At 37.3% G+C, this 17,376-nt stretch overlaps 2 protein-coding genes across 2 annotated transcripts in view; both read left to right on the forward strand.

Annotated features, from left to right (window-relative positions):
• Positions 1 to 5,741, forward strand: part of LOC134233008 (DNA (cytosine-5)-methyltransferase 1-like) — a 49,187-nt gene extending 43,446 nt beyond the window's left edge. Inside the window, 3 exon segments of the mRNA XM_062715002.1 lie at positions 1,743 to 1,983; positions 2,760 to 2,876; positions 5,154 to 5,741. Coding sequence (XP_062570986.1) covers positions 1,743 to 1,983; positions 2,760 to 2,876; positions 5,154 to 5,330 — 535 coding nt within the window. The 3' untranslated portion in view covers positions 5,331 to 5,741.
• Positions 5,742 to 14,701: 8,960 nt separating this feature from the next.
• On the forward strand, positions 14,702 to 16,620 carry LOC134233009 (immediate early response gene 5-like protein). Its single transcript, XM_062715003.1, has one exon. The coding sequence runs from the start codon at positions 14,833 to 14,835 to the stop codon at positions 15,769 to 15,771; it is 939 nt and encodes a 312-aa protein (XP_062570987.1). The 5' UTR covers positions 14,702 to 14,832; the 3' UTR covers positions 15,772 to 16,620.
• Positions 16,621 to 17,376: the final 756 nt, after the last annotated feature.

Here is a 17,376-nt window from a genome sequence, read left to right on the forward strand (position 1 = left end):
TCCATACACCTAAGAAAGCAAGAATACTTGGTATCAAAATGTCGTAATAGAGCAGGAGAATCGAATGATATTAACCAAAATTGCAGAAATAGCCAATACGAGCTTTAATTAATTTTTATGCTCAGCAATAACTTAATTTCAGACAGAAAAAAAATGCAGATTTTGCCGATATTCACTAGAATTTCATTGTACTTTAGAGACTCACCTTAAAACTCTCAAGACACTTTCTTTCAGGTCTCTTCTTCCTTTTATTACGAATCTTATGTCGATATTTCGTTTCGTTTGACTTGTAGACATTTTCTCTAAGTTGGTGTTGATTTTATTTTTTTTTATAAGGGGGGGGGGGGGATATTTTATAAGCATTTGTTAGAGTGATGGTTGTAAATAACTCCACGACCTTTAGCTTGATTGTGACCTATGGGTCAATGGGGTCAAAGGTCAAGGTCATTTATCAAGGTCAAAGGTCAAGGTCATCCAAAAAGAGAGAGAGAGAGAGAGAGAGAGAGGTAAACTTGAGATTAACACTTGAAGCTGAATCTAGATAAAGGTAATGAATATTTCTTTATTACCTTTTGAGTAAGGGTCAAGGTCAGAGGTCAAGGTCAATGTCAAATTTCAAGGTCAAAGGTCAAGGTCTTTTGGATTTTAAGCTTAAATTGACCATTTCTCTAGTTTTCCAATGACTTTGACCTTGACCAACTTTTCAAGGTCAAAGGTCATAAGATCTCATGCACTTGGTCCCATATCTTTACCACTTGTCCTTTAAAAGTTTTTAATTTTTCTTGTCAGCTTTAAGACTTTCAGGGGCAATAACTCATTGAAGGAGTCACCGAATACTTTTGCAATGAATAGATTCCAGAGTCCTCTCAATTAATCCAAGACATTGGTGAAGGTTTCATACCTCTACGGTTTACGGTTTCAAAGGAGTAGCGATAACAAGCATTTCTTGCGAAAGGGGCAATAACTTCAAAAGCCGTCATAGTTCATACGCGTTGGGTCAAATTTGTTCCTAACTTTTAATGACCTTTACGATGAACAAAAAGTCTTTTCGATAAATGTCGAAACAAAAAATCAGCGGAAGAATAATAATAATAATAATAATAATAATAAACAGAAGAAAATCAATAGGTCTTTCCACAGAAAGGTGGAAAGACCTAATAAGTATATGAAACATAAAGTACAAACTTAGCAAGAATCTAAAAATACATACATCAGAGTGTCCGTTGCTGCACACAATGTCCCAGTGAAAATATATCCCATTTATATCTCAATAGTGCTTATACGACAAATTATTTTATGCATCGAATTGACAGGGTATTTATACAGTAATATAAATCTAGAATATTCTAGAAATTGTTAAAACATGATATTACTGGAACAATCTGGACATACACAAAATTTAAGAATGTTCTAGATAAAATGACCAAACATGTTGACCACTCTGGAATGTTCAAGAAACTTAATGTTACTAATTATATACATAATGAAACAATACACATCTCACAACATTACTAAAAGTAGAAATCTTGTGAAATTCAATTCAAATGCTAGTTCTCCTAGAGTTTTGTTCATTTGCAATAAAATTTGAATAAAGAAGTAGACTAAAGCAAGGATCATTATTCTATTTATTGCTGTAGTCAAAGTCTCAAGTCTAATTTCCCTTTCACTATCTTTGTTAATTAAGTAAAAAACCTGTAGAGTTACCGTCTAATCAGAGACTTTTGGTTTCTTGTCTATTTCAGGCAGTACACCCACCATGACAAGAAGAATGGGCGGAGTTCTACTGGCTGTCTGAGGGGCGTGTGTTCCTGTGCTGAAGGGAAGCAGTGTGAGACGATGGACCGTCAGTTCAATACCTTAGTACCCTGGTGTCTCCCACACACAGGCAACAGACACAATCATTGGGCCGGGCTGTACGGAAGACTTCAGTATGACGGATTCTTCAGCACCACGGTCACCAATCCAGAGCCAATGGGAAAACAGGTTAGAATCAAATTAACTGAATAAAACCAATGGGAAAACAGGTTAGATAACACCCACTAAAACTCATAGCCAATGGGAAAACAGGTTAGATAACACTCACTAACTCATAGCCAATAGGAAAACAGGTGAGATTACAGTCACTAACCCTGAACAAATGGGAAAACAAGTGAAAATCAAAGTCACTAACCCAGAGCCAATGGGAAAACAGGTTAGATTACAGTCACTAACCCTGAACCAATGGTGAATGGTTAAACATTATAGATTATGGTCACTAACCCAGAGCAAATGGGAAAACAGGTTAGATTACAGTCACTAACCCTGAACCAATGGTTAAACATTATAGATTATGGTCACTAACCCAGAGCGAATGGAAAAAAAGGTTAGAAGCTCACTTAACAAATCCAGAGCCAATGGGATCAGGTTAAAACTATGGACACTTTGAACATGGTCTGGGAAGTATGTCAGAGATTGATGTAAAAATTTCTATTATTTTTAAAATGTCTTTTCTTTCAAAAGATTTTTTTTCATCTTGCAAGAAATTCTCAAGTTTATTTTATTCATTTTTGTGATCATATAGCTAGCCTAAGGTAAAATTTTCATTTCTCATATTTTTCTGTCATATCCTGCAATAACAGACCACATGTCTTAGTTGTCTTTTTACTGTCTTCAGAGTTAATGAAAAACAAAATTGTTTACATTTTTGTTTGTCTTCCCTTCTGTAAAAACATCCCCCTTAAAGTCAGTACTAAAGAAGTGATTTGTTGATGTCTTTACAGGGTAGAGTGTTACACCCTGAGCAGCACCGAGTGGTGAGCGTGCGAGAGTGCGCTCGATCTCAGGGATTTCCAGACACCTACAGATTCTTTGGCAGCATATTGGACAAACACAGACAGGTGGGTAGAAATCAGGTCCCTTACCTGGAAACACAGGTAACATAAATGGCCCATAAACAGATGTTAATCAGACCCACTTTCCTGGACAAATGGTGGCCCCTATCGAACCCACATCCAGATGTAAATCAGGTCCCTAACCTGGACATATGGTGGCCTTAAACGAACCCACATCCAGATGTAAATCAGGTCCCTAACCTGGACAAATGGTGGCCCCAAACGAACCCACATCCAGATGTAAATCAGGTCCCTAACCTGGACAAATAGTGGCCTCAAACGAACCCACATCCAGATGTAAATCAGATCCCTAACCTGGACAAATGGTGGCCTCAAACGAACCCACATCCAGATGTAAATCAGATCCCTAATCTGGACAAATGATGGCCCAAATCAAACCCACAAACAAACCCACATACAGATGTAAATCAGATCCCTAACCTGGACAAATGGTGGCCCCAAACAAACCCACATACAGATGTAAATCAGATCCCTAATCTGGACAAATGGTGGCCCCAAACGAACCCACATCCAGATGTAAATCAGATCCCTAACCTGGACAAATGGTGGCTTCAAACGAACCCACATACAGATGTAAATCAGATCCCTAATCTGGACAAATGGTGGCCCCAAACGAACCCACATCCAGATGTAAATCAGATCCCTAATCTGGACAAATGGTGGCCCCAAACAAACCCACATCCAGATGTAAATCAGATCCCTAACCTGGACAAATGGTGGCCACAAACAAACCCACATACAGATGTAAATCAGATCCCTAATCTGGACAAATGGTGGCCCCAAACGAACCCACATCCAGATGTAAATCAGATCCCTAATCTGGACAAATGGTGGCCCCAAACAAACCCACATACAGATGTAAATCAGATCCCTAACCTGGACAAGTGATGGACCCACATCCAGATGTAAATCAGATCCCTAACCTGGACAAATGGTGGCCCCAAACAAACCCACATACAGATGTAAATCAGATCCCTAATCTGGACAAGTGATGGCCCCAAACGAACCCACATCCAGATGTAAATCAGTCCCCTAACCTGGACAAATGGTGGCCCCAAACAAACCCACATGCAGATGTAAATCAGATCCCTAACCTGGACAAATGGTGGCCCCAAACAAACCCACATACAGATGTAAATCAGATCCCTAACCTGGACAAATGGTGGCCCAAACGAACCCACATACAGATGTAAATCAGATCCCTAACCTGGACAAATAGTGGCCACAAACAAACCCACATACAGATGTAAATCAGATCCCTAACCTGGACAAATAGTGGCCCCAAACAAACCCACATGCAAACCCACATACAGATGTAAATCAGATCCCTAACCTGGACAAATGGTGGCCCCTATCAAACCCACATACAGATTTAAATCAGATCCCTAACCTGGACAAATGGTGGCCCCTATCAAACCCACATACAGATGTAAATCAGATCCCTAACCTGGACAAATGGTGGCCCCAAACAAACCCACATACAGATGTAAATCAGATCCCTAATCTGGACAAATGGTGGTCCCAAATCAAACCCACATACAGATGTAAATCAGATCCCTAACCTAGACAAATAGTGGCCCTCTACTGGACACTTAAGTGGCCCGAACTAACCCATATACTGGTGTTAATCAGGATGGTTACTTGGACACTTAAGTGGCCAGGACTAACCCATATATAGGTGTTAATGAGAGAGTTATGACTTGTAAGTCACACAGCGGCCTGTATACAAGGTAGGAGTCAGGTGTTTAATACATGTAGTTTATTTATGTCACACAATCCACGTAATGATGTGATAATTACACAAAGTTAAGGATGTTCATCAAAAAATATTACTCACCATGTAAACTGTTATGTGGGAAGTAGGATGAAGAAATTAAAAAAAGGTTATCAACTGTAGAAAAACTGATTTGGACTCACAAAACGCACACTGTCCTTGCTTTTCCTACTCCAGTAACCTTAACATTGACATTCTTATTCTGGCTTAATGACCAGGGAACAGTTTTAGGGAGAAGTCAATTCCCAAATGATTATAAGCCATATGGTGACTTAATTTTAATTAAAGGTTGATGCGTATTAGGCTGCCGACTTTCAGACTTGTTTCCAACAGACTTAGTTATTCCTATACACTTACTCCCAACAACAAGAAGGGAGGGAGAAGCTCCAAAAAATTGTTAGACAGAAATCATGTCTGTAAGAAATATGAGATAAATTGTCAAACAGGATTTATTTTCATGTCAACATGATGATTATCCCTTCTTACAGGTTGGAAATGCGGTGCCACCACCCATGGCTCGGTTTATTGGACTGGAGGTCAGGAAATGCCTAGAGTGGAAGATGACACAGGAAGGAGATACAGTGGAAGAGGTCAAAGGTCAAATGGAGACTGAGGTCAAGGTCACTAAGGGATCGCCATGTAAACCTGGGTCTTCTGCAGATTAAAGAGAGACCTTGAGTTGAACAAGCAAAGTTAGGAGACATGGATCTAATCATCTAAACCTTTAGGAATATATATGATATTGGATGAATGAACTGTGACTATATAAAATGCTGTGAATAAGTTGGAATTCGTATTTTGAATATTGGATTTATCGTAAGCATGGTTATACCAATGGATAATGATAAAATACAGAGGACGGTCAAGTGAGAATTAACTCTGTATAAAGAGCTGTGATATTGAAAGTATTTCCATACAAAATATATTTTTAGAATAAGTTATTATTGTTTAGGCTATGAAATGCCTTTCTTCCTCAAATTTACATCTTAATTAGTGCTTACTTCACATCATGTTTATAATTGTTCTTGCTTTACAATGCATTACATTATGTTTACAGTGTTACCTTTGTAAATAAATTGCACATTAAATCATATTTTTCTTAATTGTCTTTTATTGTCAAAGTTTTTAATGTAAACATTGTATTTTTTCAACAGTTTTAATTTCTTGAGAGAAAACAAAAATATATTATTTATGTTGTTTATATAGATTGGATTTCCAATGTAATAATTGCCTCGAGAGGATTCTACTTGGAAGGAAATGGGGGGAGGAGAATTCTTAGAAGGGACAAGCATAATTTTGGTGACCTCTTCATTTTCCCTGAAATATCATTTTTAGAGACAGACTGTAGACAATTCTTTGTGAATTAATCAAACTGTCAATAGAATATAATGATAAATCAATTTCCCAGACTTCAAAACTAGTCGAATTCATAATGAAAGGCGACCTTTCATGTTCCTATGTTAATTATATAAAGGATTTTCTTGTCGCCAATTTATGTAAAATGATTATTCACTCATTAATAGATTAATTAAGAATTTGAAATATACATATATGAACAAAGGATATTATTACATCGGATGAGCTAATCATGAATAAGCTAAAACATCTGATGAATAAATATAGATATTTGTTTACAAATTCTAGTATGAGGGTGTTTATTTTTTGTCACGGTAGTATTCTGATGAGGTCAAATAGTGATATTCTTAACGGGTTATCAGCAGGGGGAGTACCTCGCCTTTCAAGGAGCATTTTGAACAGTGTTGGAAAAGGGGGGCAGCCCCCTCCCCCGATGTTACGTGCCTACTAGGTCATTGTTAACACTTCAAGATGTATTTTCTTATGGGAAACATGTCAATATACACTGTTTCAGCGTCAACTCGATTGACGTGGTCCGGCTCATTGGATACGTTCTAAGGTTTTGATCGTCTAAGTATATAGTTACGTCAGTGTGGAGATTGGTACACTCTGGGTGTTGGTGATGAGGGAGCATCTACTGTGGAGAGTATTTATCCTGTGATGAAGTACGTCACGGGTTGTTTATGTGAACGTTCAATTCCTAGTGGACATTACCTGGACTCCGTCACCTGAGCAGGTGGACCGCCCACTTACTCTCAGTCACAGGTTAATACAGGGTACCTACATGTATATTGCGAAAACATGAGGAATTAAAACCCACGACTTCCAACTCGTTAGCATTCTCTCACTATGTCATCAGTTACTATAGTAGGTATTGGATAAAGTCCAAATACAGAGATCATCCTACACTTAAAACATGAATGGCTTAAATGTTTACACTCAAGTAAATTGTATTTAATGCATGTGTACCTACTGGGGTTAACTAGTGTTATTTACAGCTCTATCATTCATGTTCTTAAGGAGGCGGGGGGGGGGGGATCAACAAATTAACCATCAGACATAGCTTATTTTTTAAGATATGATATGTTAAGCTCTCAACTATTATAATATACTTTTATTTTTAAAAATTTGTTCATTTTCATATATCTTCATAAAGGAGATCAATGTAGTCTGAAAATAACCATCCAGCGGCTGGATTCCAGCCCTCTTAATATTGACTCGGAAGAACCACGGCATCTATTTGTTGCAGCCTTCGGTCGATGTTTGGGATAAAGAGTTTCTGTAAAAAAAAAACTTACCCCCCCCCCTTCTAGATACTATAGATCTGAAAGGTACCATGGTAGCTGTATAGTACTGTTGTCTTATGATCTAATGTTGATCGAATGTTGAACACGTCGAATTTCATGATTAATGAATTGAAATCGTGCTAACCCAGCATGTTGAAAAAAAGGAACAAGCACGTGACTTAAGCGAGCGGAATGATGATGCTGGCACGTATTTAATTAGACTCCCTTATGCTTGACAAATTTTATTTCAAGATGGGGAAGAGTTTTCAAATCACAAAGTGGATCGAATATTAGAGGCGATCCTTTTTATGAACTATTAACGGTATCATTCTAACCTCAAATAAATGTATAGCGAACACGTGCTTTGGGAGCGCTTTGACTGAGTACAAATAGAATAACCCCATTACGCTAACGAATTTCTGGAATTTGTTTTACGATCATCTTGTGTTGCTGGTCCTTGTATCGATGATCATAATTTTACAGTTACTTTTTTATGCCTAGTTAAGTAGGACATGGATTTTCTTCATAAAAGTGTAAAAGTCGAGGCTTGTATACTAGCCCCCACCCCTAAAAATCCAGTTCTCAGATTAAAATACTGATAAAATTATATTAAATTACACGTTTATAAAAAATTGACAAGTGAACGAAAATTAATTAGTACATGTCGTACTTCACCAATCACGGCATTTTACTTTTAAGGCATGGAAAAATTTTAATTAATCTAATTCTCATCAAATGCTTTGATAAATTATGTATTAGTATAAGAAGCTTTTAAGACATAAAAGGTCTTACAAAACTGCCAATTCATGCTCTTTGACATCTTCAGATCAAGTCTGTCATTCGAACCCGACCCTAACATTACCGGCGTGACAAGCGGATGTCAATCCTTAATGTTATTTAAAATTTCAGTAAACCCACCTTAAAGGTCAATAACCTCGGTGATGATGAGCTTTCTGACAATTGTTACAAGATAATGTATATCAAGGTCTCCTGTGACTTTGTAACTTAATGTCATTTTTGTTTTTACTAGGTCAGTGGCTTTTCCACAATTAAAGAGTTAAAGAAGGTGAAGATGAGCACTTAATAAAACCTGAATTAATATGAATTACGCCTTTGATAAACGGTTTCCCTCAGCTAGCACATATGAAACATGGTTCTTCGTCATATGAGATACCCGACAATAATCAAAATACACTGGCAAGTGGATACCTAGCCATAAACAAATTTTAGACACAGCCCCTTGTTATTATCAATAAATTTACAAGATTCGATGTTTCGTTATAAAAAAAAATCTTCTAAAGTTAGGTATTTCATTCATAACTCGGAAATTCTGAGGTCGATGTTCCTTTCATTTTTTCCCCTCTGTAGTATATGAGTAACAATGTTACATAGACAGTTATTGTATATCATACATAGGAAGTGTGTCATCAGCCGGTCGGTATTTGATGCCTCATCAATTATGTAATCTGTTCACATCACGCTCTGTTTAGAAAACACTCATCACGTGACTATACACCACGTGATTACAACTCTGTTGTGCTTAGCAAGCAAAGCTTTTCTTGAAATATATTTTATGAACGATTTGCATTTTAATCAAAATGTTCTCTGGTAGAATATAACTTATCTGGGAACAAGGATTTTGTAGGAAATCGACACTTTTTAACCGCCATCGCCCCAGGGTGAAAATTGAAATGCTAAATCCGGATTTTCTACAATTAAGACACTCCCAATCATGTTCTTATTATATAACTAGACTACTTCAGAATAAGTTAAGAGTTCAAGAAACCAAGTTTTGAAGAAAAAACAACGTAAATTGAATGAAACCTTATCGCACATTTACTGGGTACTCCCAATCACATTCCAAAAGATGAATCGACTACTGCAAGAACTTGTACGAGATTTTTTTTGGAACCAGGTTTTGTAGGAAAAAAGACTTTTTCATCCCCCAGTTGCCCCCATGATGAAAAGCTTACCAAACCTTACAGTTACTGCACATCTACAATACACTTTTAATCGTATTTCAAAATATGAATGGATCGCTGAGAAAAAATATAAATAGTGGAGGTAAAACTGAATGTGAACATTGTCCGCAAAATTATTTTCAGGAATAATTTAGTCATATTTCCCCTCACAATCTCGTGATATATTTAGTGAGAAACCCTTTTTCACTGTAACTTCTAAGGATGAAAGGGCGTAAAGTACATGTACTTTCAAGTTTGTAGCGAGTGCCGGAAAGGAATCACAAAATCACACATGGGCAGTAGATGTAGATCGTGACTATACTAGAAGTACCATTTACCAAAATTATCTTTATTCAAGAGTAGTCAAGCGGGGAACATGTAGATTAGAAAATTGAGATGTTGACTTTATATTATATATGTGTGTGTACATGTATGTAATGATGATTACGGGGGATTGGTTTTGTAAACAAGATGTGTTTGTGAAACACTGATGCCCCCGTATGGCAATATAGCGAAGATTATGCTAATTTAATATATTGGAATATATCTGTGAAAAAGTAGGGTCTTCAAGGTTTAAGTTTTTCACTGGCAAAAACTATATATAATTGAGCATATAATGAAACATGAAAGCAACATAGCGAAGATTCTTATTTAATATAGTACCACCTGTTCAGAAATATAAGTTATGGCCAAGGATAAGATTTTGAAAGTTAAGGTATGGGTCAAACTTCAAGGGCCAAAGTTGTTGGATTCTTAATAAGAAAGGTCTAATGTCACAAGGATTAAATATGTAATTAAGAATTAAAGCACTAGCCCTACCCTCTGAAAGTTATGGTAAAGGATTGTATTTCAAAGGAGGTCAAACTACAAGATCAAAGATCCAAAGTTCTTGGTATCCAATGAAGGGTCTTCTCACAAGGATACATATGTGAAGTATGAAATCCCTGGCCCTTACTGTTCAAAAGGTATGGCCAAGGTTAAAGTTTTTTTCATAAGTAAGGAAATCTCCAAAGTCAAGGTCAAAGTTGTTGGTATTCAATGAAAGGTCTTGCCACAAAAAATGCATATGTGAAGTATAAAAGTCCTAGCATATACCGTTCAAAAGTTATGGCCAAAGTAAAAGTTTTTGGTGTAAAAAGTGTGTCAAACTCCAATTTGGTGGTACCCAAAGAAAGGTCTTGTTACAAAGAATACACCTGTGAAATGTGTAAGCCATAATCCAACCCAGTCAAAAGTTGTGGGCAAGGTTTAATTTTTTTGCAGACAAACAGAAAGACTGACGGACAGGACAAAAACTACATACCCCCGAAACTTCGATTACGGGGAGATAACAGCTAAAGGTGCTGTGAGCACTGAACTCACTAAATTATATCCCCGCCTCCCATATGATTATAATGGCAAAGTCCATGATTTGCGCTGGGAAACCAGAAAGAAGTGTCAGATCAAATAGAAAATAGAAGGTGCACAATGGCATTATGTAACAACAAATCTGTGAAAGTATCCTTAAATTTTATTCAGTATGTAGGAAGAGTTGCGGATCTCCCTTCAATATTATAGAAATGTTCGCTGGTCGGTTTTTTACTATGGGAAATTCGAACTATGTGTCCAATCAAAAAAATAAATAGGAATTGCACAATGCCACTATGTCATAAATCTTCTGTAAAAATCTCATTAAATTCATGGAGTGGTATAGGAGGAGTTGCGAATAAGAGATGGGTACCCCAAAGAGTAACAGACAGACGGACGGACAGACACCACGATCACTATGCATGTATACTCTCCCACTTTTCAAGCGGGAGGGGGGGTATAATGACTTTTGGATGGCGATTGGCGGTGTCCAGTAGGTGTGCTTTTAGGTTTCAAAAATTCCAGTTGTCATCCTTGGTTGACTTGGGAAGATCTCGAGTCAGACTGTCCTTGACACTTACTCACTGACATTATGTCCTCAACACTAACCCAGTATGTCCTCAACACTAACTCAGAATGTCCTAGACACTAACTCAGAATGTCCTCAACACTAACTCAGTATGTCCTCAACACTAACTCAGTATGTCCTCAACATTAACTCAGAATGTCCCCAACACTAACTCAGTATGTCCTCGACACTAACTCAGAATGTCCTCGACACTAACTCAGAATGTCCTAGACACTAACTCAGAATGTCCTCAACACTAACTCAGAATGTCCTCGACACTAACTCAGAATTTCCTCGACACTAACTCAGAATGTCTACTAACTCAAAATGTCCTAGACACAAACTCAGAATGTCCTCAACACTAACTCAGAAAGTCCTCGACACTAATTCAGAATGTCCTCAACACTAACTCAGAATTTCCTCGACACTAACTCAGAATGTCCACTAACTCAAAATGTCCTAGACATAAACTCAGAATGTCCTCAACACTAACTCAGAATGTCCTCGACACTAACTCAGAATGTCCTCACCCATAACACAGAATGTCCCCAACACTAACTCAGACTGTCCTCAACACTAACTCAGAATGTCCTCAACACTAACTCAGAATGTCCTCGACACTAACTCAGAATGTCCACTAACTCAGAAATGTAAACCATGAAATTTGATGAACAATGCTTTTCGGATGAGTCAATGCAAAAGAATGCTAAAAAAGTAGGCATGCTATAGTCATCCTGCATTAGTTTATCGAAAGTGACCTCTAACTATTCTTTGTCCCTTCATAAACAATGAAGTTGGGGCCAAGTCGCATCAGAAGTTATCTGTTCAAACCCCGCCAATTGATAAAAGTTAAGATAGGTAATTGTAAACATGACATTTGAGTAAGTATTTTTTTTAAATGTTGTTTGATTCATCGGACCTTTCAGACCCCTCCATTTTGGGATCATGTGTTTGTTGTTTTCCGGATGCATTCGTCTACTAGTATTTTGCAGTAAATATTACATGTAACCAGGAAGATTTAGTAGGAACTGAGTGCTTTGTCGTAGTCTGTTGGTGCTCAGATACGATATCGGACTATAGATCCCGGTCCATCAGTCTGCTATACATGGAGTGGTGCACTCTTTGTCCAGAACAAAGACCGTGTTGCCTTGAGTTCTACTTTACGACCAGTTGTTGTTTTTGTTCCTGCTTTTCTGGACTCGTCCCAGATTGTTTAAATGTCTGATTAGGTCATGGAGTTTATAGCTTTACAATCGTGAGTAAAGATTTCTACGGGTCGCTGAGCTGGGCGTACTATATCGTCCAAAAAACCCACACTATATAGTATATCTATACACATGTATGTGTATTCCTAAAATAGACTTAAAGTTCTTCCAGATCCGCGACTTTATTTTCTGTTTGTAAACAATAGCGCGTGTACGTCCTGTCAGCCCACGAACAAGGGAAGTTTGTATGACGTAGGTGTCGCACACCATTTCAAATTTCTGATTGTGGTGTAAAGGAAAACGATCATTAAATGCTACCTTTGACCAAAAAAGGTACTTTAGAAATACGTCAGTGTTTCTACAGAAGTATGTCAGAGACTATGAAGTAAAGGTTTTTTTTTTTTTTTAATTTAATATAATTATGTACTGCAAATTTAAACAGAACAATTTTGTTATATAATGTATAGGTTACTTGAACTCTGTAACAATACATGCATGTGTCTACATGTGTATCTCATTCCACAGAAAATATGTAATAATGTTTTTCAGATTGCTACTTTCGCCATTAAATTTAACCTTGACTTTGTCTTATCATGAGCATTGTTTGTAACAGTGATATCCTTTAGACGAGGTCAAGGTTACCCGTTAACGATTACGACACGTGACGCTATACTGATGACGAATAGTAGAATATTCCGTCACGTGATAGTAAAAGTAATCAGATTCTGGAAAAATAAAAAAAAAATCATGTTTTACATGTTTATTTCTTGGAGGTCAACAATTTGATGCTAAAGCTGTTTATTTTTACTTGTTTCCAGAAATTGGAGGGATTGGAGAAAGACCATTTGATTAATGAATTTGGGGGAAAAAAGAAGGTATATATACATGATTCCCAAACTATTTACCTTTCAGTGAAGGTCTATTTTTAGCTGTGGTTGTGCACAATAAACATTGTGTATTGTCTTTGAACTGAAATTGACAGGTTTGCCACAGAAATAAAAGTAGGCGCCCACTCGATACGATGTCGTGCACTCCATACGGAAATAAAACAGAGGATGAAAACGCGTTTATTCTTAAAGGATATCCTAACATATGTTGTTACAAATAGTTGTTTTAGCAGAGGATATTTTCAAAAAATCCAAGGATTATTATTTAATTACGTATTTTCGAAATGCAAATAGTTAGATAACACCTTGCCCTTTGAAATATTGTTTTAATCCCAGTTTATTTTTACACGAGATTTGGTAGACAGGAAATCCCCGCGTTCGGTAGCGTTCAGTCAGTTTCTATTCATACCCTGCCACAACTATTTACCCTGGCTCGGCCACCCTCCTCCTCACCACTTCCCTGACTCACAAAGAACCTGATTCACGTTTAAATCTTTTGTCCCGTGACACACATTATGCGGTATATCTGACTATTATTTAAACATTCTATCATTAAATTTTTCAAATTTTTAATACCATGCGTCAGAGAGTCCACTCCGTTGTCTGTACCACTTCAGTTAAACTGTAACACGCTCAGTTTCCCGTAATGATTTATCGCGTTATCTGTGACACAGTACAGGTAAAGTGTTTTAAAAATGATCGCGCACTAACAATGGATTAATTAAATATGCAGAGGTGTGGTGAGTTAGGTTTGTAGGTCCTTTGTTCTTGAATAACCTGTCATATTTCCCCATAATCACTCGGCAATATTCATAATGCGCATTTTATGATCACCTTAGTCCTTATTCATGATTTCTCAGAATTATTTTAAGCGTATTGTTAATGTGATACAGGAAATTAAAAGTAATAATTTGCAGTAATTAACTATTTAATCATTATTACATTTTGTGAACATCTGCCTTTAATGTACTGGCATAAAATGGCCTTCAAAGATTTTGTCAATGTCTTCGTAAACATTACATAAGCTTATAAATCTAATGATTATATACATATATGCAACATATCTGTAAGTCCATATTACACAAAGGGTTTTGAAATCTCCCTAGAGGTTTACACTACTTGTAAGTGTATTGCACACAATTATAATTGCGCAACGATTATTAATACAACCTGTGATAACAAGTCATTTCTGGTCATTTTTCGGTTCATGAGTCAGCGCTGGTGAATGAACCTAGTAGCTACTATGACGACATTCATGTTTTCCTTTATTTGTGCAGGTCAACTTATAAATAGATCTCGTAGTATTCTGGAAAATAACAGCGTAACTTTTACAACCAAGCATTTGATTGGATAAATCGGGTAGTGCCACTTGTAAGCTTCGTTCTGATTGGTGGGATCCCGAGACAAGCACGTCATATGCATGAAAAGAGGATGTAACATGTTAACCAAGTCATTAGACATTCACAACTCGTGGTGATCACTTCGGTAATATACGGAGTGATAAAACAAACTTTTAAATTTTATTGTTTACATTTTTGGATTTAATTGTGAACTTAAATGGTCACCATGAGCAGCGAAGCTCAACGTTTGATGGCTTTGTCTCTTGGGAAGATAGCGGCCTCAAGACAGCAACGTGGGGGTATTAACCTACACAAGAACTTGCTGGTGGCCAGTGTGTTACATAAAGCTAGGACTGCTTACATGATGGAGAATTTACAAACGGTGCTTGCAAACCGGAGGGCGCAGGCAGAGGCGAAGGAGCAGGCCAAGAAAGAACAGAGACTTCAGATAAGTCCATCAGCAGAAAATACTACGAATTCTAAAGATAGCAGTACGCGTGACGCTTCAGTCGAGGTCAAAAGGTTGAGAGTTGAAAACGGAACACCCATTCATGAAGACAAAGAAAATTCGCCTCCGACCAAGTGTTTACGGGTAGAAAACGCCAAAATCGAATCTGAGAAACCATTGGAACGAGCGGAACCTTGCCAAGAAAAAATCGAAGCGAGTCAACTGGTTACGCCATTGGCGGATGCAGTTCAGCGTACTGAAGAGAAAGGGGTCACGGATTACGTCAGCAAACCTACACAGAACTGTACTAGGTGCGCTTCTAAGCGGAGGCGGTCCCTAGAAAATGTGTCTGATTCTGACAGTTGTGTTTTAGCCAAGAAAGCCAAAATGGAAAATGGACCAATTAACGAAGTGAATTCTGACAATTCAGTTGAAAACATGCAAACTGAACCTTCTCAAATATCGAATCTCGTCAGCATATTCAGCGCAGGCTTCGACGGTCTTTGTGAAGAGTCATCAAAAGAAAGTGAAACAATGGACTCAAACAACAATGAAAAGACATTTACTGCGAGTGAAAATTTATTCTACGCAGTTCAATCGATAAATGGATTTACAATAAAAGACGGTGTCTCCACATGCAGCACGGAGGTCATTGACAACAGTCGTGACTCGATCTCTATGGCAACACCGATTGCATTGACCGTGTGAACTCTTCGTCCAGTGGGCGGAACAGATTGTGACAAATTAACACTGCCTATTTATTGGTAATTACTCAATTGTCCACTTTCTGCAAACAAAGCGCTCAAGGGCTACCGTTCCGTCGTTACGGTCCACTTGCCACAAATAGCAGACTGTGTTCATGCATCGTTGACCATTTGGTGCCGAAGCATTTCCTGATGATTCCGGTTCATGCTGCCTCGTGGCACCACGTCAGGGATTGTATTGTTGACCTTGTGAAGAGTAAACAATTGAGTGGCCCGACCTATTGATAATACAGATTACAAACCGACAGCTCGCATACCAATGACTATTTATTTATTTATAAATCTTTTATCAGATTTATTTTTATTGTGAAACACAAACTTTATCATTATGCAATGAAATTGCAATGCAAATTTCATATATACATCTATTTGCCACATGTGATCTCAGAGAAATCAAATCGCTGTATTTAATTGATAGGGAGCAAAATGAATCATTTTTTATTTCTTTTTTTGGAGAAGTTTTATATTTTAAACGAATATGAAATCGACCAAAGCCTCAAATATCATAACTTTTTGTCATGATGGATGAATTTAAAAGCGATGACGAGATATATTTATGGATGACTGGTTCATCCCTGTGGGACAATGTATGTAGGGCGAGAGAAAGCGTGACTGTTGGCGGAAGTGTGTATTAGTGCTGTGAATCATTACTTCACTGTATAAATGATTTGTAAACATGTGAATATGCAACTGATTTGTGAGATATTTTAATGTTATATATTTATTGAACAATGTCGAAAAAATGTGGAAAAAACAACAACAAAAAAATCAATAAAACAATTCAAAGAATTAATATATGACTTTGTCTTTATATGAGCAAATAGTATTGCTCTCAATATAACAGAGTGCCATTAATAAAGGGAAGAACAGTGTGTGTGTGGGACATCTGGTAATGCAGATGTGGTCGATCTGTCGGGGCAGCTGGGCCTTTGTCACGGGCTATCAACATTTGTATAGCAGGTTTGAACATGTATTGGGATAATAAAATGAACGTATAAAAAGAGAGAAAAAACGAAACAACGGGATGGGTATCTGAATGGATAATTCACCATTTCAATAATGCTGACAAAACAATATACAGTTTATACATCATACGAAGGTTAGGTTTGTTTACTACAAAGGCTCTTTAAATACGCTGGCTAGTAAACATGTTGACGTGGTACGAAGGATTTGACCTTCGTGACACACCTCTTAGGCTAATTCCAATATCCAACAACATTGTGAAATTAACTTACTCTCAAAAAACCAAAACGAGAACTACATGTACTTAGAACCCGATTTCCCGGTAATTCAGCGATAAAATCCAGTATTACTAACTAGGTCACTATTACAACAGGGATTTCCCCTTCCATGTCGTGTTATGCAAACGTTCTATAAATAAACAAGGGATTTTTGTTGGTTTCTTGCCTCTGGGATTATGCTTTTGTTTTCCTAAATGATTAAAAGGAATCCTTAGAATTTTACGCATTTCATCGAAGCATTAAAAACTTAATTAATTTACTTGAAATTTTTATCAAGCATATCTAAACATATTTGTAACCGTTTAAAC

Source organism: Saccostrea cucullata, unplaced genomic scaffold, assembly GCF_032062105.1.
Source record: "Saccostrea cucullata isolate Sc308-1 unplaced genomic scaffold, CSIRO_AGI_Scuc_v1 ctg1011, whole genome shotgun sequence".
In the NCBI taxonomy this organism is placed as follows: Eukaryota; Metazoa; Mollusca; class Bivalvia; order Ostreida; family Ostreidae; genus Saccostrea; species Saccostrea cuccullata.